The sequence below is a fragment of the Pelodiscus sinensis genome, chromosome 8, assembly GCF_049634645.1.
Source record: "Pelodiscus sinensis isolate JC-2024 chromosome 8, ASM4963464v1, whole genome shotgun sequence".
Taxonomy (NCBI): Eukaryota; Metazoa; Chordata; order Testudines; family Trionychidae; genus Pelodiscus; species Pelodiscus sinensis.
This window is the reverse complement of record NC_134718.1, coordinates 4077295-4094580: the sequence shown is the minus strand read 5'-3', so window position 1 is coordinate 4094580 and position 17286 is coordinate 4077295. Positions and strand designations below refer to the sequence as shown.

General features: G+C 45.2%; 1 protein-coding gene across 14 annotated transcripts in view; it reads right to left on the bottom strand.

The window, feature by feature from the left end:
- PPP3CB (protein phosphatase 3 catalytic subunit beta) overlaps positions 1 to 17286 on the bottom strand; it is a 74337-nt gene that overhangs the window by 20936 nt on the left and 36115 nt on the right. For all 14 annotated transcript variants that reach the window (XR_012905747.1, XR_012905750.1, XR_012905749.1 and 11 more), the window contains 4 exons: positions 17127 to 17204; positions 16947 to 17041; positions 14061 to 14186; positions 10774 to 10851 (listed from right to left, as the gene is read on the bottom strand). Coding sequence is in view for 10 of the 14 variants with exons in the window: in XM_075935724.1 (XP_075791839.1) it covers positions 10774 to 10851; positions 14061 to 14186; positions 16947 to 17041; positions 17127 to 17204 (377 nt within the window). In the remaining 4 variants the exon portion in view is untranslated. The remainder of the gene's footprint in view (positions 1 to 10773; positions 10852 to 14060; positions 14187 to 16946; positions 17042 to 17126; positions 17205 to 17286) is intronic.

The following is a 17286-nucleotide window of genomic DNA, read 5'->3' as shown; positions in this document are numbered from 1 at the left end:
GGGGGGCCAATGTGGCAGCAACCAGGAATGCAACTTTCATGGAGAGGTGTGAAAGGGAGCAGGAAATGAGGGGCTCAAAAGGCCAGGGCTCACAGTACTAGCCCAAGATCCCAGGCAGGCACTGGTTGTATGATATCAGGATGTAAAAGATGCAATCCTCTGAGAAACCTTTTGATGATAGGGTGAGTAAACATGGAGCATCCATCAATTTTGTAGTGGAAGGCTGTAATGTACCTAGGTATACCCTGATAGAGCTAAACGAGCGTGCTGATTGCTTAAGGTGAGTAGATAATCAAGGATGAAGGACAGGTGTGTTGACATTGGGTTGACATTGGGTTACACCTTCGATGTACACCATGCTGAGAATCGCTTCCACTTGTAAGGCTGTGGATGAGGATTGTTTGAACCTGTTCCGGGAGGTCTAGTTCTAAGTGGAAGAGCCACGGAGTAACCATGCTGTTAGATGTAGCTTGCATAGCTCCAGGTAGGTTTGGGTTGTTTGCCCCAGAGTGATTAGATTGTGTTGGAGAGGAAGAGTGATGAGTGTGCAAATTGACATTCTGAGCAGGAAGGGACACCACGGTTGTCTTCACCAGGCGGGAGTTATCAGGATGACTGTGGAGCCATCTGTCCTGATCTTCTGAATGATCTTGGCCAGAAGTGGGGAGGGAGGGGACGTAAGCAAGGTCGTAACTCCATTGGATAAGGAAGGCATCCCCAAGAGATCTTGTCCCTATGCCCGCTCTTGAGCAAAACTGAGTGCATTTGGTATTGTGTGGCACTGCAAACAGATCTATTCATGGTAGGCACCATTTGTGAAAATGGGAGCATGCTATCAAGACATCGAGCACCCCTTCGTGATGTTAGGGAAAAGTGTTTGCTGAGAGCATCCACCGTCACAATGGAGACACCTGGTATGTGAATTGCGGAGAGGTGGATGTTGCAGCTGATACAAAAATTCCACAGCTTTATGGCTTCGGTGCAAAGGGATGGAGATCTGGCTCTGCCCTGTGTGTTGATATAGAAGACTCAGGCAATGTTGTCTGTGAGGACACAACATGTTTGTTGGCAATGGAAGGCAGGAAATATCTGCAAGCATTGTGTACGGCATGCAGTTCTAATAGATTTATGTGTAAAGACATCTCTGAAGTTGACCAGAGGCCTTGGGCAGTCTGATCTCGGAAGTGAGCACCCCATCTGGTGAGGGAAACATCTGTTGTAATCATGCACAAGGGGAAAGGCTGAAGAAACAGGGCACCCGTGCAAAGATTGGCTGGTTTGGGCCACCAAAGGAGTGATGTTTTGACCTCGTGTGGTATTGTGAGCGAGACCGATATAGGGTGTTTCCAAGGCTCGTATACTCTGGAAACGCAAACTTGTAGGCAGCACATGTGAAGTTGAGCATGCAATATTACTAATGTTGTGGCCGCCATGTGGCCAAGAAGTTGCAAACAATTGTGGAGGCAGGAAAAGGGAATAAGGGAATTTGTGTGCAGCCATCTTGGTCTTGTTAACAAGAGAGCAAGAGTCAGGCTAAGTCTGTGGCCTGACAACGCGAGATCTGTAATTAGACGCTGCCTTTGCCTCTCGCCTCCATACGGAGATAAGGATAGAATGCTGACTCTGGCAGGGACCTTGAGATAAGGAGCATCTGGGTGGAACTAAATAACTGTTAGCCATTGGTGTTTGTAATGGGAAGGAGACTAATTGTTATTGTCATTATATCTAATAGACAGTATATAAACTGCTTCATAATTGCTTGTATTCGAAGATCTGCCTCAGAAGGGGGGGGGGGGCTCCCCCTCTGTCCGAACCAGTTTTTCCCTTGCTGCAGCTTGTAATAAAACTGCCTCTGGCTACTTGTTGCTTAAACACAACGCAGAGTGAAGGCTTGTTTTCTTCCACACAATCCTTGGCTGTGGTGCGAGAGACACGGTAGATCATTGTAGCTAGCGCCTGAATGAAGAGGAATCTTTCGTGAGGTAGATAGGCTCAAGGACACATGGAATCTAGGCAGGCCCCAATTAATTGTATGTTCTGGGAAGGGTGAATGGAACACTTTCTCCTGTTTATTTGGAAGCCTAAATTTTGAAAGCATTGTATGGTTACTGCTATAAGGCGTGCCAATTCCGTCTGGGATGTTGACTTGAGAAGGCAGTTGTTGAGATGGGGAATACGATTATTCCCATAGAGTGATGACACACTGTGACTACAGCAATACTTAGAGAAAAGCCAAAGGGCCATTGACAGACCAAAGGGTAGGGCTTGGTATTGGTATTGGTCCTGGCCTACTGTCAACCTCAAGAATTTTCTGTGGGCAGGATGAATCAGGATATGAAAGTATGCATCCTGGAGGTCTAGGGCTGAAAACCAATCGCCTTGTTGCAATGCCAGGTTAATGATAGAGTGACCATGCGAAAGTGTTGCGTCTTGACATATTTGTTCAGTTTGCATAGTTCCAGAATTGGCCTCTAGCCTCCTGATTTCTTTTGAGTCAGAAAGTAGCAGGAATAGAAGCCCCTGCCTCTGTGCTCTTGTGGAACCAGTTTTATGGCTCCTAGATCTAATAGATGAAGCATCTCCTGTCGTAGCATGAGAGGGGTTCCTGAAGAAGGACGGGGTAGGAGGGTGGATAGAAGGGTTGGAGAGAAATGGGATGATGGAACCAGACAGAATAATGTCGAGCACCCATCTGTCTGAGGTGATGTAAGCCCACTGGTGGTAAAATGGGCAAAGCCGATTTTGGAAGGTTTGCGTGGTCATTCTCTGCATTGAAATTTGTACGGGGTTTTTGAGGCCCTCAACCATGCATTCAAATTTGCCTATTGGTCAGTAGTGGTTGAGGGGCTGAGCCGAGAGACTGTCTTCACCTCTGAGGCTGGGTTCGATTTCTGCCTAGCATATTCAGCAGGATAACATAGGCCAGGTAGCATGGCCGCTGATAGGGCTGATACCGGTGTTGTCTCCACCTACTGGCAGGCATATGTATCCCTAATGTGAAGAGAGTGGCATGGGAGTCCTTCATAGTGTTGAGGACTTCATTGGTCTTAGCTGCAAATAGCTTCTCTTGATCAAATGGCAAGTCTTCCACTGTGGATTGGCTCTCATACGGGAATGTGGCCAGGGAAACACAGAAGGCTCTACACATCACAATGGAGGTGACCATGGTTCTCGCAGCAGTGTCAGCGGCGTCAAGTGCTGCCTGGAGGACAGCTTGGGAAATGAGGTGCCCCTCTGATAACATGCCGGTGAATTGAGGTCTCTTTGCCTCAGGGATGTCATCAGCAAACTCCATGAGTTTGGAGTAATTGCGAAAGTCTTATTTCGCTAGCAAGGCTGAACAGTTTGAAATTCTGAACTGTAAAGTTGCAGAAGTATACGTCTCATGCACAAATAGGCCAAGCCTCTTAGTGTCTTTGTCTGGTGGAGTGGTACGAAAGCGATGTTGTTTCGCCCCCTGGTGTACAGCTTCCACCACTAGAGAGTTTGGTGTGGGATGAGTAAAGAGAAATTCTGAGGTATTGGCAGGTACATAGTATTTCTTGTCTGAACACTTGTATGTAGATGGAATCGATGTAGGAGTTTGCCAAATTGTGTTGGCTGGATCCAAAATGGCGGGACTGATGGGGAGGGCAATTTTGTAGGATGGAGCAGTCAGGAATATATCAGTGAGGTTATGCTGGAGTTGCGCCACTCCTTCCATGGCGATTTTGAGCTCAGTCACAACTCTCTTAAAGAGTTCGTTAAAGTGCTCAAAGTCGTCTGCAGCTGACGGTGGAGGTGGCATCACAGCCTCATCTGGTGAAGATTATGAATTGGTAGGTGGTGATGTATCTGGAGGGCTTCCCTTTTGAAACTGCCATCTCCGCCTGTTTTAAAGGGGCAGTGGAACCGAGGATTAGCTGGGGACTCCCCAGATGACCCCAGGCTCCGCACAGCACTTCCCTGGAACCCAGGATCAGCTGGGAAGTCCCCAGCTGATCCCGGGCTCCACGGCTGTACCTTTGAAAAGCTGTCTAGGGGTTTCAAAATGACGGCACTGCGACTTTGAAGTACCCCTTATCTTATTTTATGGAGGCAGCAAAGGGGGGGAATGTCAACTAGTCAAAATTCTATCTGATAAGCAAATGCTTATTGGATAGTCGACTAGTCTTTTTCATCCTTAGGATAGAGCATGTGATGTCATCGGTACCAATGAAGCATTTGTGCCAAAAAGCAGTGACTGAGGGGCAGATGTTACTGCTAAGTGAGTGTTTCGCATGTATGGCAACGGTGCTGTAAGGATCAGTTTGTAATGTATGTCTATACAATGCTGACGGTGTGTTCGGCGTGGATGGACTAGATCACTGGTATGTTGGCAATACCAAGTATACGATCGGTGCTGCAGCTCTGGTTGGTGCAGATGGTGCCAAGGAATGAAGGGCACCATCAGTGCAGAAGTGGTTGGTGCCTTCGGGCGCAGTGTCGATAGTGATGTCGGTGTCGTAGTTATCGGTACCGCTGAAGTTGTCGGAACTGCTGATGTATGAGACAGTACTGATGTAGATGACAGTACTGTGGTCTGTACATGTATGGTTTTAGGGTGACGTTTAGGCCCTTTGCAGTCAGTGCCGCCGGCAGCTGATGATGCCTGAACACTTGAGGTGCCCAGCGCGTCGTAAGTGCTGATGTGGGACCCCTGTGCCAATGGTTGGGGTGGAAACAGCTTTCTGGAGGAAGGCTGATGATGTGACACAAAAGAATTCCTCTTTTTTGGTGCCTTTTTGCCCTGAGGGAAAGCTGGGGTTGGGCGTACCTCCCTGGGCTGCCTTGCTGCATCCGAAGCAGAGTGTGCCTTTTTTTCCAGTAGGATCAGTTTAGGAGAAGGTGCCTGTCCCTGCGAGTCCTGGCCTTGAGTTTGGCACAGAGGGGACAATCTTGTGATGAATGGTGCTCCCCCTAAATATCTGACACATTGCAACTGGCCATCAGAGATTGGGACTGTGTCTCTGTAAGAGATGCACCGTTTAAAACCCAGAGAGCCGGACATGACAAAAAAAAATTTTTTTTAAACTACAATTAACTAACTACATAAGAATAACACTAACTAACTTGGAGCTATGTCTCAAGTGAAGGGCGGTTGAGAAAGAACTGGAGGAATCGGGATGCACATGCCTACTAGCACAGCGAGCGCTGGTTTGCGCTGCACGTGTGCGGCCCAGAAGGGAATGCTTCAAAATCTCCAATCCAGGCTCCAGGACATCACCAAGACCAAGCATGGAGCATCCATGAGGACCTCTTGAAAAAGAAGAAGAAGTGGAAAACATTGGATACATTTTACAATTCTGATAAGTAAGGAAAATTTGTCAAGTATCTGGAAACTAGTTATGAAGAGAAGATAAAAGACAGTACACAGTTAGCATAAGTAATGCATGGAGTGGGAACATGCCCCTCAACAGCATATTGTGGAGGGGGGAGGGAAGCAAGAGGCAGGCCAGCAGCCAGTGGGGAGAGGGGAGCCTGGTGCCCAGCCCCTCGTACTCCCTGGCAGTGGCAAGGCAAGTGGAGCAATGGCCCCAGCTTGCTTTGCTCCTCCAGTCATGTCACTCAGGGGAGGGGAGGGACCTCCCTGCACTCAACTGCGGGAAGCGGAGTGATGCAGCTGGAGATGCACAGAAAAGTGGGGCAGCCTTGCTCCACTCGCCCAACCAATGCTGGTGAGTGTGTAGGGCCGGCAACTTGCTGCCAGTGCTGGCTCTGCTAGTCCCACATGCTGCATCACTCAGACAGGGTGGGCGCAGGACAATGGCAGGGAAGAGGGAGGATTGAGCGAGGGCGGAGCAGGGGTATGCAGGGCCAGAGGTGGTCCTGGTCTTTCCTGGGCTGGGAGGTGGTCACATGGCTGGTGGCCGCTTAACCAGTTGCGCTTGAAAGGTAGAGTCATGTGAAGAAACAGTTCAACACACAAAATTAGGAAATAGTTCAACTCCAATACATAAAAGGGATCATAGCAAGTTAGTCTTTGCTGCAGAAACACAGGCTAAGCCTACATTGGCACTTCACAGCACTGCAACTTTTTGGCTCGGGGGTGTGAAAAAACATCCCCTGAACACGGAAACTAACAGCATTGTACAGTGCCAGTGTAAATTGGGCTATGCTGAGGTTAGCTACTCCCCCTATGGAGTACAACAGGCTTTGGGAGCACTCTCCACGAGTGCTCATACTGTGGGCACACTGCTGCAGCTGTGCTTTAAACTTTTAAGTGTAGACAAAATCTATAAGAAAACCTGTCATTCTAGAGCAGAGGTAGCCAACCCATTTAACAAAGATAGCCAAAACAGCTAAGGAAAAAATGCGAAGAGCCACATCAGAATTGTTAAGCAGAAAAAAAAAAAAAAAAAAAAAAAAAAGCCCCACCTAGAACAGACTTGTGCAACAAAACCAAAAAATTTTTTTTAAAAAAAAGTTTGTTTAAAAAAGGAGGTTGTCCCCTTTAAGACAGCTGACATCTTGGGTGTCATTTTTAAAACCCCGCTTCTCCGACCCAGTAAGCACAGGGAAGCCGGGGGGGGGGGGGGGGAGTGGCTTCGCGAGCCGTACTTTTGGGGGGCAAGAGCTGCATGCGGCTCATGAGCCATGGACTGGCCACGGCTGTTCTAGAGGGCAAAATAATCATGCATGAGAGAACCTCTGCCCCCAAATGCAATAGGATTACTCATGTGAGTAATAATGTATGTTTAAGTATCAAGATTCAAGGGTGTATTTTTAATTTTCATGTTTCTAGCAACATCCTAAGTGCCAGGAAAGTTCAGGTAGCGCTCACAGATCATCATAACCTTCAAGATGAAAACACAGCTCTTACCACAGTACAGTTTCTTTGTTACTGTTTTTAATATAAGTAAGGATCAAATTTGGAAGCCCCCAAAACAGAGTGTGTGTCAAGAAGAGGTTTTTTTGTAACAATTACTGTTTATCCATGTGTACAAGTTAGACCTCCCAGGCCCGGCACCCTCAGGACCTCACTGATCCTGGATGAGGGATTTTGCTGGATCTGGGGAGGTAATTTCTCACTCCCCTGCTGTTAGCCCCACCGGGCTCATTGGCTCCCCTAGGCAGGCCAGCTGAGTCACATGCTGGGCTTCCTACCCCCCTTTCCGACCTTACTGCAGCCCAGCTTCCCTCTCCCCACAGCCCAGCTGGGCCATATTCAGACCTTCTCAGCTCCCCACACCTGCAGCCCAGCTAAGCCATGCACTGGCTCCCCAGCTCCCGGCTGCCCCTCCCTCCATCAAGGCAGCAGCCTCCCGGCTCCCAGCCCAGCCAGGCTGTGCACTGGGGTCTCCCCAGCCCCACATTGTGCTGGGTTCCCAGCCCTGCAGCATGCCAGGCCTCTCTGATCCTGGAACATCCCTGGGTCCTGCCAAAACATGGATGTTGCTAAACCAGAGAGCCCCAATTAACTATTCTTCAAGTAAAATAAATTCTGGTAATTTTTGAATATGTTTTGTTGAACAGTACCCTAAATAATGTTTGTCATGGGATTCCCCCATGCTTTATGAAAACTGGCTTATGAATATGCATCACTCAAAGACACCTTAGACAAAATGCCCCGTGTAACCATATCAATTTTAAAGTTACAATCTGCTGAATCTGTATATCCTGTTTTTGTATATGTATCATTCTTGTTTGTGCAGTCAGAGGTGCAGATCAGTTTATCATTCTAAATGTGCTAAATGAGGGTCGGTTTTGATGCTCTGGAAATTTAGTGGCTCGGTGATCTAGCCAAAGACCTGTGAACGATTCTCTTCTTCCTGAAAGCCCAAACTATGGTTAGTCTTGGAAAGAAATGTGGCCAGGCCACCTGAGATTGATACCCATTTTGGCTTTGCTACTTTTCCACTTGAGGTGAGAGACATTTGAACTAAGCACAAAGAATTCCCGTCTTGGGCAAAAGGCACGTGGGGCAGGGAGAAACCAAACAACAGGGGCAGTTGCCAGACATCAGTAGACCCACTTACCACCTCAGATGCCTGCTGAGAGCATCTAAGAATTGGTTAGCCATCTAGGAGGCTGCTTAGTTGTGAAAAAGATGTTTAGAACAACTGTTTAAGGTAAGAATGTGCATGTAACACGTTTCTTAGTGATTTAAGGTTAACTGGTATTTTTTGTTTATTTTAACTTAGTAATTTACTCTGATCTGACTGTTTTCACTTGCAACCATTTAAATTCTATTTTTTATACTTAATAAAGACTTGTTTATTATCAAGCCTATTGTAAATAATTGTAATCTGGGGGGGGGGGAGGGGGAGACATCCACTCAGCATCTCTCTCATTGATAAAAAGGGTGAACCTTATGAGCTTTTTCTGTATAAAAGTTTTACACCACATAATACAGATTTGTTTGGGGGTTTGGTCCCCTTTAGGGGGTTGGTTTCCTGGGTGCTGGGCTCTTATAGCTGAGCCCTCCCAGAGATGAGCTGGTTCAGTATCTGTCAAGTTCAACAGGGGGATTTTACCCCAACTCTGTGCCTTGGCCGGGGGAGACCAGAACTTCTGGACCAGCAGGACAGGGTAGTGGGGAGCCCCAGAGAGCAGGAATGCAGACATCAGTGGCTTGATTAGTAGACTTAGGAACAACGTCAAAGGGACTTCTGTGATGCAACCCCACCATAATATTATTTATCAAGATTAGGGATGTAAGTATTGTTCAAAACATCCACTGCAGCACAGGTGGGGCTGGGATCTTGCCTGGGACTAGGGCTGCAGGCGAGGCTGCTGGGGTGCATGGCAGGGCTGGACTGCTGGAGGGAGCCACGCTGCTGGGCCCCACCTGCTACCCTGACCTGTCCAGGTTCCCACCACCCTTTCTGTCCCATTAACCTATCACCTAGTTAGCATTCTGGTAAGCCAAATACTTACTGAGTAACTGGTTAACCATTTACATCCCTAATCAAGACTATTATACTACATTACAAGTGATGGCATCTTACTATTGTACACATCTGAAAGGATCCATTGTACTGTGTCGAAGCAAAAATTATAGGCCATGGCACTAGACTACACGTACCATCGGTTTTTACAGTTTGGTAAATACAGTAAAACTCCATTGGTCCGGCATCCAATGCTCCGGCACTCCTGATGGTCCGGCACCATCAGGAACCCGGAAGTGCTGGGACAGCCGGACAACTGGAGCTGCTCTGTGCCCGGCTTCCCCGATTCAGCCGCTGCTGAAACTGACCAGCAGCTGAGTCAAGGAAGCCGGGGGCAGAGCAGCTGGGGTGCTGTCAGGTTGGTCTCGCAGCACCTGGGGGGGGGGGGGGGGGGCAGTGCTACCGGACCACGCCAGCAGCACCCCAGCTGCACTGCCGCAGGCGTTCCCGATTCAACCGCTGCTGAAACTGACCAGTGGCGGCTGAATCAGGGACGCCTGGGGCAGAGCCGAACTAACAGAAGGGGGGGGCTATGAGGGGTCTGGGGTGGCATCCCACCCAACCCCACCCTTCTCATAGCCCCCCCTTCTGATAGTCCGTCATATCTGATAATCTGGCATCCCATATGTCCTAAAGGTGCTGGATTATCGGAATTTTACTGTACAAGGTATCTGTGTGACACAATAGCTCCTCTTCCAATCTTTTCTGCTTTAAAAACACAACAACCGAGTTAAAACATTTGAGAGTTCATTTTTTTTCTCCACAGCTATAATTTCTTGCCTCACAAAAAAGATTTTTTTTAATCTGTACTAGGGACACCAGCTGTTTCCAAGGGTGCAAATAAATTTCTTAATGTAAATTTACTTTAAGAGCTTCTTATAACAGCTGGGTATTCTTTAAATGTTGTAAATAAATTACCAATATACTGTTACAGGTTGTACCTCCCTTAACCGAGACACACTGTCTGGCAACATCCGTGGTCTGGCATGGACCATGGATGTTCCTGGACCAGAGAGCCCAGGAAGAGGGAGGTCTGGTGGCTGGGCAGAAGCACCATAATGGGGGGACAGACAGATGGCATTGTGGGGAGTTCTGTCCCCAACAGAGCTCCCTGGCTCCAGTAACCGGGTAGCTCTAGCCTGGTCACGGCCATGGACAGGGAGCTCTGACCCCAGTGGCAACCAGGGAGCTCTAACCCTTTCTCCAAAGTGGAGCTCCGGATGCGTTATGGCTCCAGCAGCTGAGTAACTCCAGCCCCAGTGACAGCCACGTAACTCCGTCCCGGCTGTGCAGCTCAGGCTGTGGTGCTCCAGCTGCAGGAGCAGTGGGGCCATGGAGAGCCCTGGCAAACTGGGGTAGCAGCGGGGGCAAGCTGGAGCCCTAGCCTAGTGGCTGCACATGCCACGTGGGGGAGAATGGGGGACCTTCCCTGGTCCGGCAAGTCCCCTCGTTCAGGACCAGTCAGGTCCCAAGGGTGCCAGACCAGCAAGGTCCAACATGTATTTCTAAAAAGTTTATTAATATTGTATATCAAGAAAACACTTATTGTAAACAATCATCTTAATTTGTAAATATTGATAAACTTTGAGAACTTTTTACTTAAGATTAGAAGTTACGATGTTTATTTTGTGATCTTTATTTGTACCATTATCACCCACTAATGGCTTATGCGAGAAAGAATCCTAAATGTAAAAAGAAAATGCTTTTTTGCCTATCAGTATAAAAGTGCCATATAAAGGGAAAAAAAATCCCATAGATAATATATTATATGTTGGGAAAAAATTGTAATTGGTCAAAGTCTGAACCACTACGACAGATATGCTTCCAGGAAAATATAGTACTTTAGATGTCAAGGTGACCTTACCGTCAAATTGATCTTCTCCCTCAGTCATTAATTCATCATCAGAGCAAATGCTGAGAACGTTCACCAACATTTCTGTTACTGTGTTCAGAAGAATAATAATGAATGAATTGGGTGTACACTGCTACTTATTCCATTCATGTGTGAGGTGTTACAAATTGTCTGCACTTACAACTGACAAAATTTTTCACTCCAGTACGTATTTGTTCAGCTCTCAGCAATCGGCTTTTCCTAATGTGCACATTCATGGAACATAACACAACAAAATGACAAAGTCCTGCAATAACTTCACAGGCTTCCCTCTTTTCCCACTTACATTCCCAGCATGTGTGCAGTTTTACTAACCAAAATGGAAAGAATGTTTGCCCAGCCGATCTTGATTTTAGGTGCCTTTGAAATATAAAATGTTAATTGTCATGACTGGAAATGCTTTGATATAAAAGAGCAGTTTACTGAAACTAGAATTGGTGATCTATTGGGATTACTATGGTGATCCACTTTGAATTATGAGCTTTGTTTAAGTTAGCTATAAAAGATTAGGGCAACAAAAGGATTCACTGGGGAGTAATAACAACAGTAAAATGGAGATAAAGCTGAAAAATGCGAAAATATAAATTAAGTAGGTCTGAAAAGAAAATTTTATAAACACACAAAATATTTCTACATGAGCTGAAAGGCAATGGACCCTGCTGCCTTTATTTTCTCATGAACACTATGATAATTTAAAATGGATTTGCCATAAATTTCTTCCAACTGACAAAGTTAGATTTAACCTTCGGATTAAAATGAATTTTCTTGCATTTCTGAAAGCCAACAGAAAAAAAATACAAGGGCCTTTACTAACTTGCACTGTGGTTGCAGTAGTGGGTGCACAATCACTGGACAAAAAAAATGCTGACATTAACCTTATCTAATAACCAAAACCTCAAGTGAGCAAAATCAAATAATATCCCAAATAAACAATGAACGGTTAAAAATAATCCACATGTTCATCAGCTACCCTCTCAGTGTCTTTCAAACCACATAAAGAATATATTTATTGTATTTAATAATAAATTGTCCAAAAAGTCACTATGTAAATTCTTGATGTTTAGATTTCATCACAACATGAACAGAAAACTTTCCAACTCTCATTCTTTTATTTCAAAAGCATAATTTGCTACATACACTGAGTATATTAAAAAAAAATCTACATTATCTGATTGTGATTTCTCTCAGAAGGGAATATTAACCCAAATCTAGAGTCCTGCATTTATGCAACTTGTCTCAGGAGTACTTTTCAGATATATCCTCTTCACCAAGATACTGTAGTATATATTGGTGGGATGTTGAACAGGACAACCTAATGTCCATCCACAACTGCTTTTTACTTAAACCTACCTGGAGTCCAACTGTCCTACATTTAAAATTGCTAGCTCTGGAGGGAGGGAGGTAGAATGGAGATATAATTGTTCTCCTAAAATATAATTGTAATAGATATGTAAAAATTGCCCTTCAAAGGTAAATCTTTGGACACTGTAGAATGTTAAAAGAACATCCATCTTAACTAGACAATAATTAAGAGTTCTATGTCAAAGATCACTTTTTGAAATTATGGGCAACCCAGGTTCTACCCCACCCTTTCCGCCAAAGCCCACCTACTCCATTCCCCTCCCTCCCCTCACTTTCACCTGGCTGGGGCAAGGGATTCGGGTGCAGGCTCAGACAGAGTATCCGTGGCAGAGTTTTGGGGTGCAGGAGCAAGGAGTGCAAGCTCTGGGAGTTTGCCCCAGCCCGGAGCTCCCTCCAACACCTGAACTCACTCCCCGAGCCCACATCCCTCACACCCCTCTGTACCCAATGCTCTGGGAGGGAGTTTGGGTGCTGGAGAGGGCTTTAGGCACTGTACTGGGGTGAAAGAGAGAGGAGTGCAAGCTCTGGGAGGGAGTTTGCCTCAGTCTGGAGTCCCCTCCTACACCCAAACTCTCTCTCAGATCTTGCGCCCAACACTCTGGGTGCAGAAGGGAGCTCCAAGCTGGGGTAGAGCACTGGGTGCAGGTGGTGGTGAGGAGTGTGGCCTTTTGAAGGGAGTTTGGGTGCAGGAGGCTGGCACAGAACAGGAGGGCGTAGGCTGCAGTCAGGAAGCAATCACTACAGGTAACCACATGCTGCCCCTGGAAATGTTGGCTGGCTGAGTTCAGACACCCTCTGTGTGAGACACCTGTGTGCGGGGGAGCCCTCCATGCTACTGCATGGTGGCTGCAAGTGACACCCCCATTAATCAGTTCTCAGCCGACAGAAGCTGCTTGGACAGTGCCGTAGGTGGAAGCAGCACGGAGCTGACTCCCCACCCTTTCTTCCTTGCAGGAGCTGCAGACACTGCTTCTGGGAGCAGCGTGGGGCCAGGCAGGCACAGACAACTTCTATCTGAGGATTGCAACCGACTGGCAGAGGTTCCAGGATTTACCAGTCAATGACTATCGACAGGCTGGTGACCACTATTCTATGCCACGTAAGATTAGTAAAGTGTGAAAGATTATGATGCAGAACAGAAATAGTTTATTGATATTGTGTGTTGCTTCAGAGATCTACTTCAGAAGGAAGGGGGGGGTTCATTAAAACTATGCAGACAAGTGCCTTTATACCTTCTAAACACATCTATTCGGTCTTCTGTTCCATCAGACAAAATTCAACTACCTGTCAAAAGCCAGGTGAAAAAGAGAACTACCAGTTGTACACAGAGGGCTCATCTAGATTACACTGAAGTTTCGAAAGAGGAGATGCAAATTATCTTCTTCCAATCTCACTTTCGAAAGCAGAGCTTTCAAAAGTGAAAGTAGTCAGGACGTGGTTTTTTTCAGCAACCCCCCCCTTTTGAAAAGCTGCGTAAACTTCATTTTCTGAGGCACAGTGGCTTTTCGAAAAGGGGGGGTGCTGAAAAACCGCATCCCAACTACTTTCACTTTCAAAAGCCCCGCTTTCGAAGAAGATATGCAAATTCCTGTGGAATTCCTCTTTTGAAACTTCAGCATAGTCTAGATAAGCCCTCTGTCATGTCCCAGATAACAATTCTTCATGAATATGTCACAGGACTTTCACATGGGAGTTACAAAACGGTGCAAAAGATCTTTTGGGGAAAGTGTTCACAAGTCTGCACCTTACTGAGAAAGGGAACGGATTAGGTTGCAATGATGGACATAGTTCCTTAAGAGAAAGCATGCACTTGTTTTCTTAGATAAACATAAACCTGCACCACCCACACAAAACACAAAGACCTTCATGTATTTTACTTATACAGCATAGTTCTCTACCTTTTTCTCCAACAAATGGCAATGACCAAGTGAAGACATCCATAAAATTTGGTAACCAATAAGGGTGTGGAGAGCAATTGAACTGTCGAATATTCATCACATTATTTTCATATTTTAACACAGCAGCTGCAAAACAACATTTCAAAATTAAGAATTTTTATCCTTAACACTAAGTGTAATAAAAACAAAACTATCGGGAAGATTAGATGATCTTTTCCTATATTTATGATTATATTGCACCCTATGTAAAAATACAGACAAGAGACACTCTATGTTCCTTTACTCATGATTATGAAGGAACACATTTCTAATCAAGAGCTTTGCTAAGAGGTAATTTTTAAGGAGAATGCAAAATTGCGCTGAGACTTAATAATGGACATAAAAAGAAAAAAAATCAGAAAAAGTGCCATTTCAGGTACTGTCACAAATATCCAACTCAAAATAACAGTCAAACTGGCTCTAAATTTTAATCATCTCACCTTTTAATCAACTAAATGCAGGGTGCACATTCACAATCAAATTTCAGTTTCTTTTCATCACTTTAAAAGCTCTATCTAATTCTGTCCCCTTCTTACTTATGATGCCTAGTCAGGCCTCAGGCTGCCCTCTGTCTCCAGCTGTATCCCACTGTTTTTGCTTCTCTAACACGTCTTTCCATGTCTCCTTCCACACAGCCCGTTACAAATATGATTCTAGGTTGTATCAACAGGTGTGTTGTAAGCAAAACTCGTAAAGTCATTCTGCCGCTCTACTCTGCACTAGTTAGGCCTCAGCTGGAGTACTGTGTCCAGTTCTGGGCGCCACATTTCAAGAAAGATGTGGAGAAATTGGAAAGGGTACAGAGAAGAGCGACAAGAATGATTAAAGGTTTAGAGAACATGACCTATGAAGCCAGGCTTCATGAACTGGGCTTGTTTAGTTTGGAAAAAAGAAGATTAAGAGGGGACATGATAGCGGTTTTCAAATATCTAAAAGGGTGTCACAAGGAGGAAGGCGAAAATTTGTTCCTCTTGGTTTCTGAGGACAGGACAAGGAGTAATGGGCTTAAAGTGCAGCAGGGGAGGTTTAGATTGGACATTAGGAAAAAATTCCTAACTGTCAGGGTGGTCAAATATTGGAATAAATTGCCAAGGGAGGTGGTGGAATCTCCCTCTCTGGAGATATTTAAGAACAGGTTAGATAGACATCTGTCAGGGATGGTGTAGACGGAGCTTGGTCCTGCCTTGAGGGCGGGGGGCTGGACTCGATGACCTCTTGGGGTCCCTTCCAGTCCTATTATTCTGTGATTCTATGATTGTGTTGGAAGGATTAGCCAAGAACAGCAGTGGGCAGTAACTGCCCACTGCTGCTCTATTTACATGGACCTCTGCATGTACTGGAACTTGCAAGCTCCCATTGGATGCAGATTGCCATTCCCAGTTAATGGAGCTATGGGAGGCAGTGTCCCAGTTCGTGCCACTTCCCACAGCTTCCATTCCTGGGAACAGCAATCCATGGCCAACAGGAGCTGCACGTGCGCATACCTGCAGAGGAGCAGGTAAATAAAGTGGTGGCAGCCTAGGGACTACCCCTGGCAAACTGCCTCCAGCTTACTGCCTACCCCTAGCCAAGAGGACCCCATCTCACTTACTCACCTGAGGAAGCAATAGTGACCAAAAAATGACCACTTTTATAGGCCTGGGCATTTCAACTCTACTATATAGTCCTCCATTAGTGGCAGAGATTCTGTAGTAGCAGTCAGCTGATTTTCTGGACATCATGAGGAGAATCTTTTCCATTTTTGGAGATGCATTTTCTATCTCCTGCTGTTTAGTAATACTTGTTTGACTTGTTCCAAGCAGGTTAACTCACTATGATGGAACCATGCAGAAGCCTCACTTTCAGGCAGAGTTTCTTCAGAATTGGTTGAAGGTCATTTGAAAAGGGAGAACTCATGGGACATATATCATGCCCATAACTCGGGTATGACCTTGGCCTCGTCTGTCTGTATTTTGTGTATTACTCATGGGACCAGAGGGATCAGTGGGAACTTATAGATGTTGCACTCCATGTGATGAGGAATCTTTCACTAAGGGTACGTCTACACTTGCTCCCAAGCTTGAGCTAGGGATGCAAATGTAGCCGACCAAAATTGCTAATGAAGCGGGGATTTAAATATCTTGCAAGTAATGGAATTAGGCAGCCAAATGAGCTAATAAGGGAGCATTGCACAACTTTAAACAAGCAATGTAAAATGAAACATCATTAACTGGGACAATGTTCAGTGAGTAGTTACTAAACCTAAACCCTGTGTGTTTGAAGTGTTTGGGAAACATCATTTGAATAACATTTGTACACATCATGTTCTATTAATTAAATTAGAGACTTTATATGAGCTTGTACTGTCCAGGAGGAGATAAGCAGTACAACACTCACATTTCTTGGGGAAAATCTGAACTGGAAGTTTGCTAGTGTTGCCCTGAAGTATAGTTCATGGGTATAGCTCATATAATATAGCCGGGAGTGATTTACATGCTGGAAGCTGGGTGTTGGTATGCCAGAAGTGATTGCTCACAGCAAAGAGGTATAAAAGGAACCTTAGGTTGGAGAACTGAAGGGATGGAGCTGTCCATCAGTCCAGTTTGCAACCTGGATAATGTCACAGTGGGTACTTCTAAAAAAGGAAAAGCACGCTTTGTTTTATATCTAGATGTAGTTTACTTCACACATGCGAGTAACTGTGCCCATGTGTGTTTTTTTCATATTGTATTAGTTTGACTCAAGGGGCTTGGGAGCTTGGATTTTTGTCAATGCATGGAAAAACATGATTTTGTATGGTGTTATTGTCAAACTATTTTTTGAAAGAAGTTTTAATTTAATACAATCTCCTTAGCAGTAAATTCTTACCTTTATTATTATAGACATCCAAGTAATTAGGTGCAGAAAAAATTGTTATTAATGATGGAAAACCCGTAGTTTGGCTTTTTCTGTACATTCTATACCTGTAAAACAAACAGCTTCATTTGTATCAAACAAACGATTATTTTGTATTATTGAATAATTTTTGTAAGGCCCCAAAACACTTACCCTGCGTCTTGTGCTTCGTGAGCTCTAATTATGGACAACAAATTGTTATTTTGCAAAAATTCACAAACCGCTGGATAGCTGTAAAATGAAAACAACTATGAGTATAAAATTTTTTTTTTAGCAACATGTAACTCTTAGTACTAAAATATTAATTAAATCC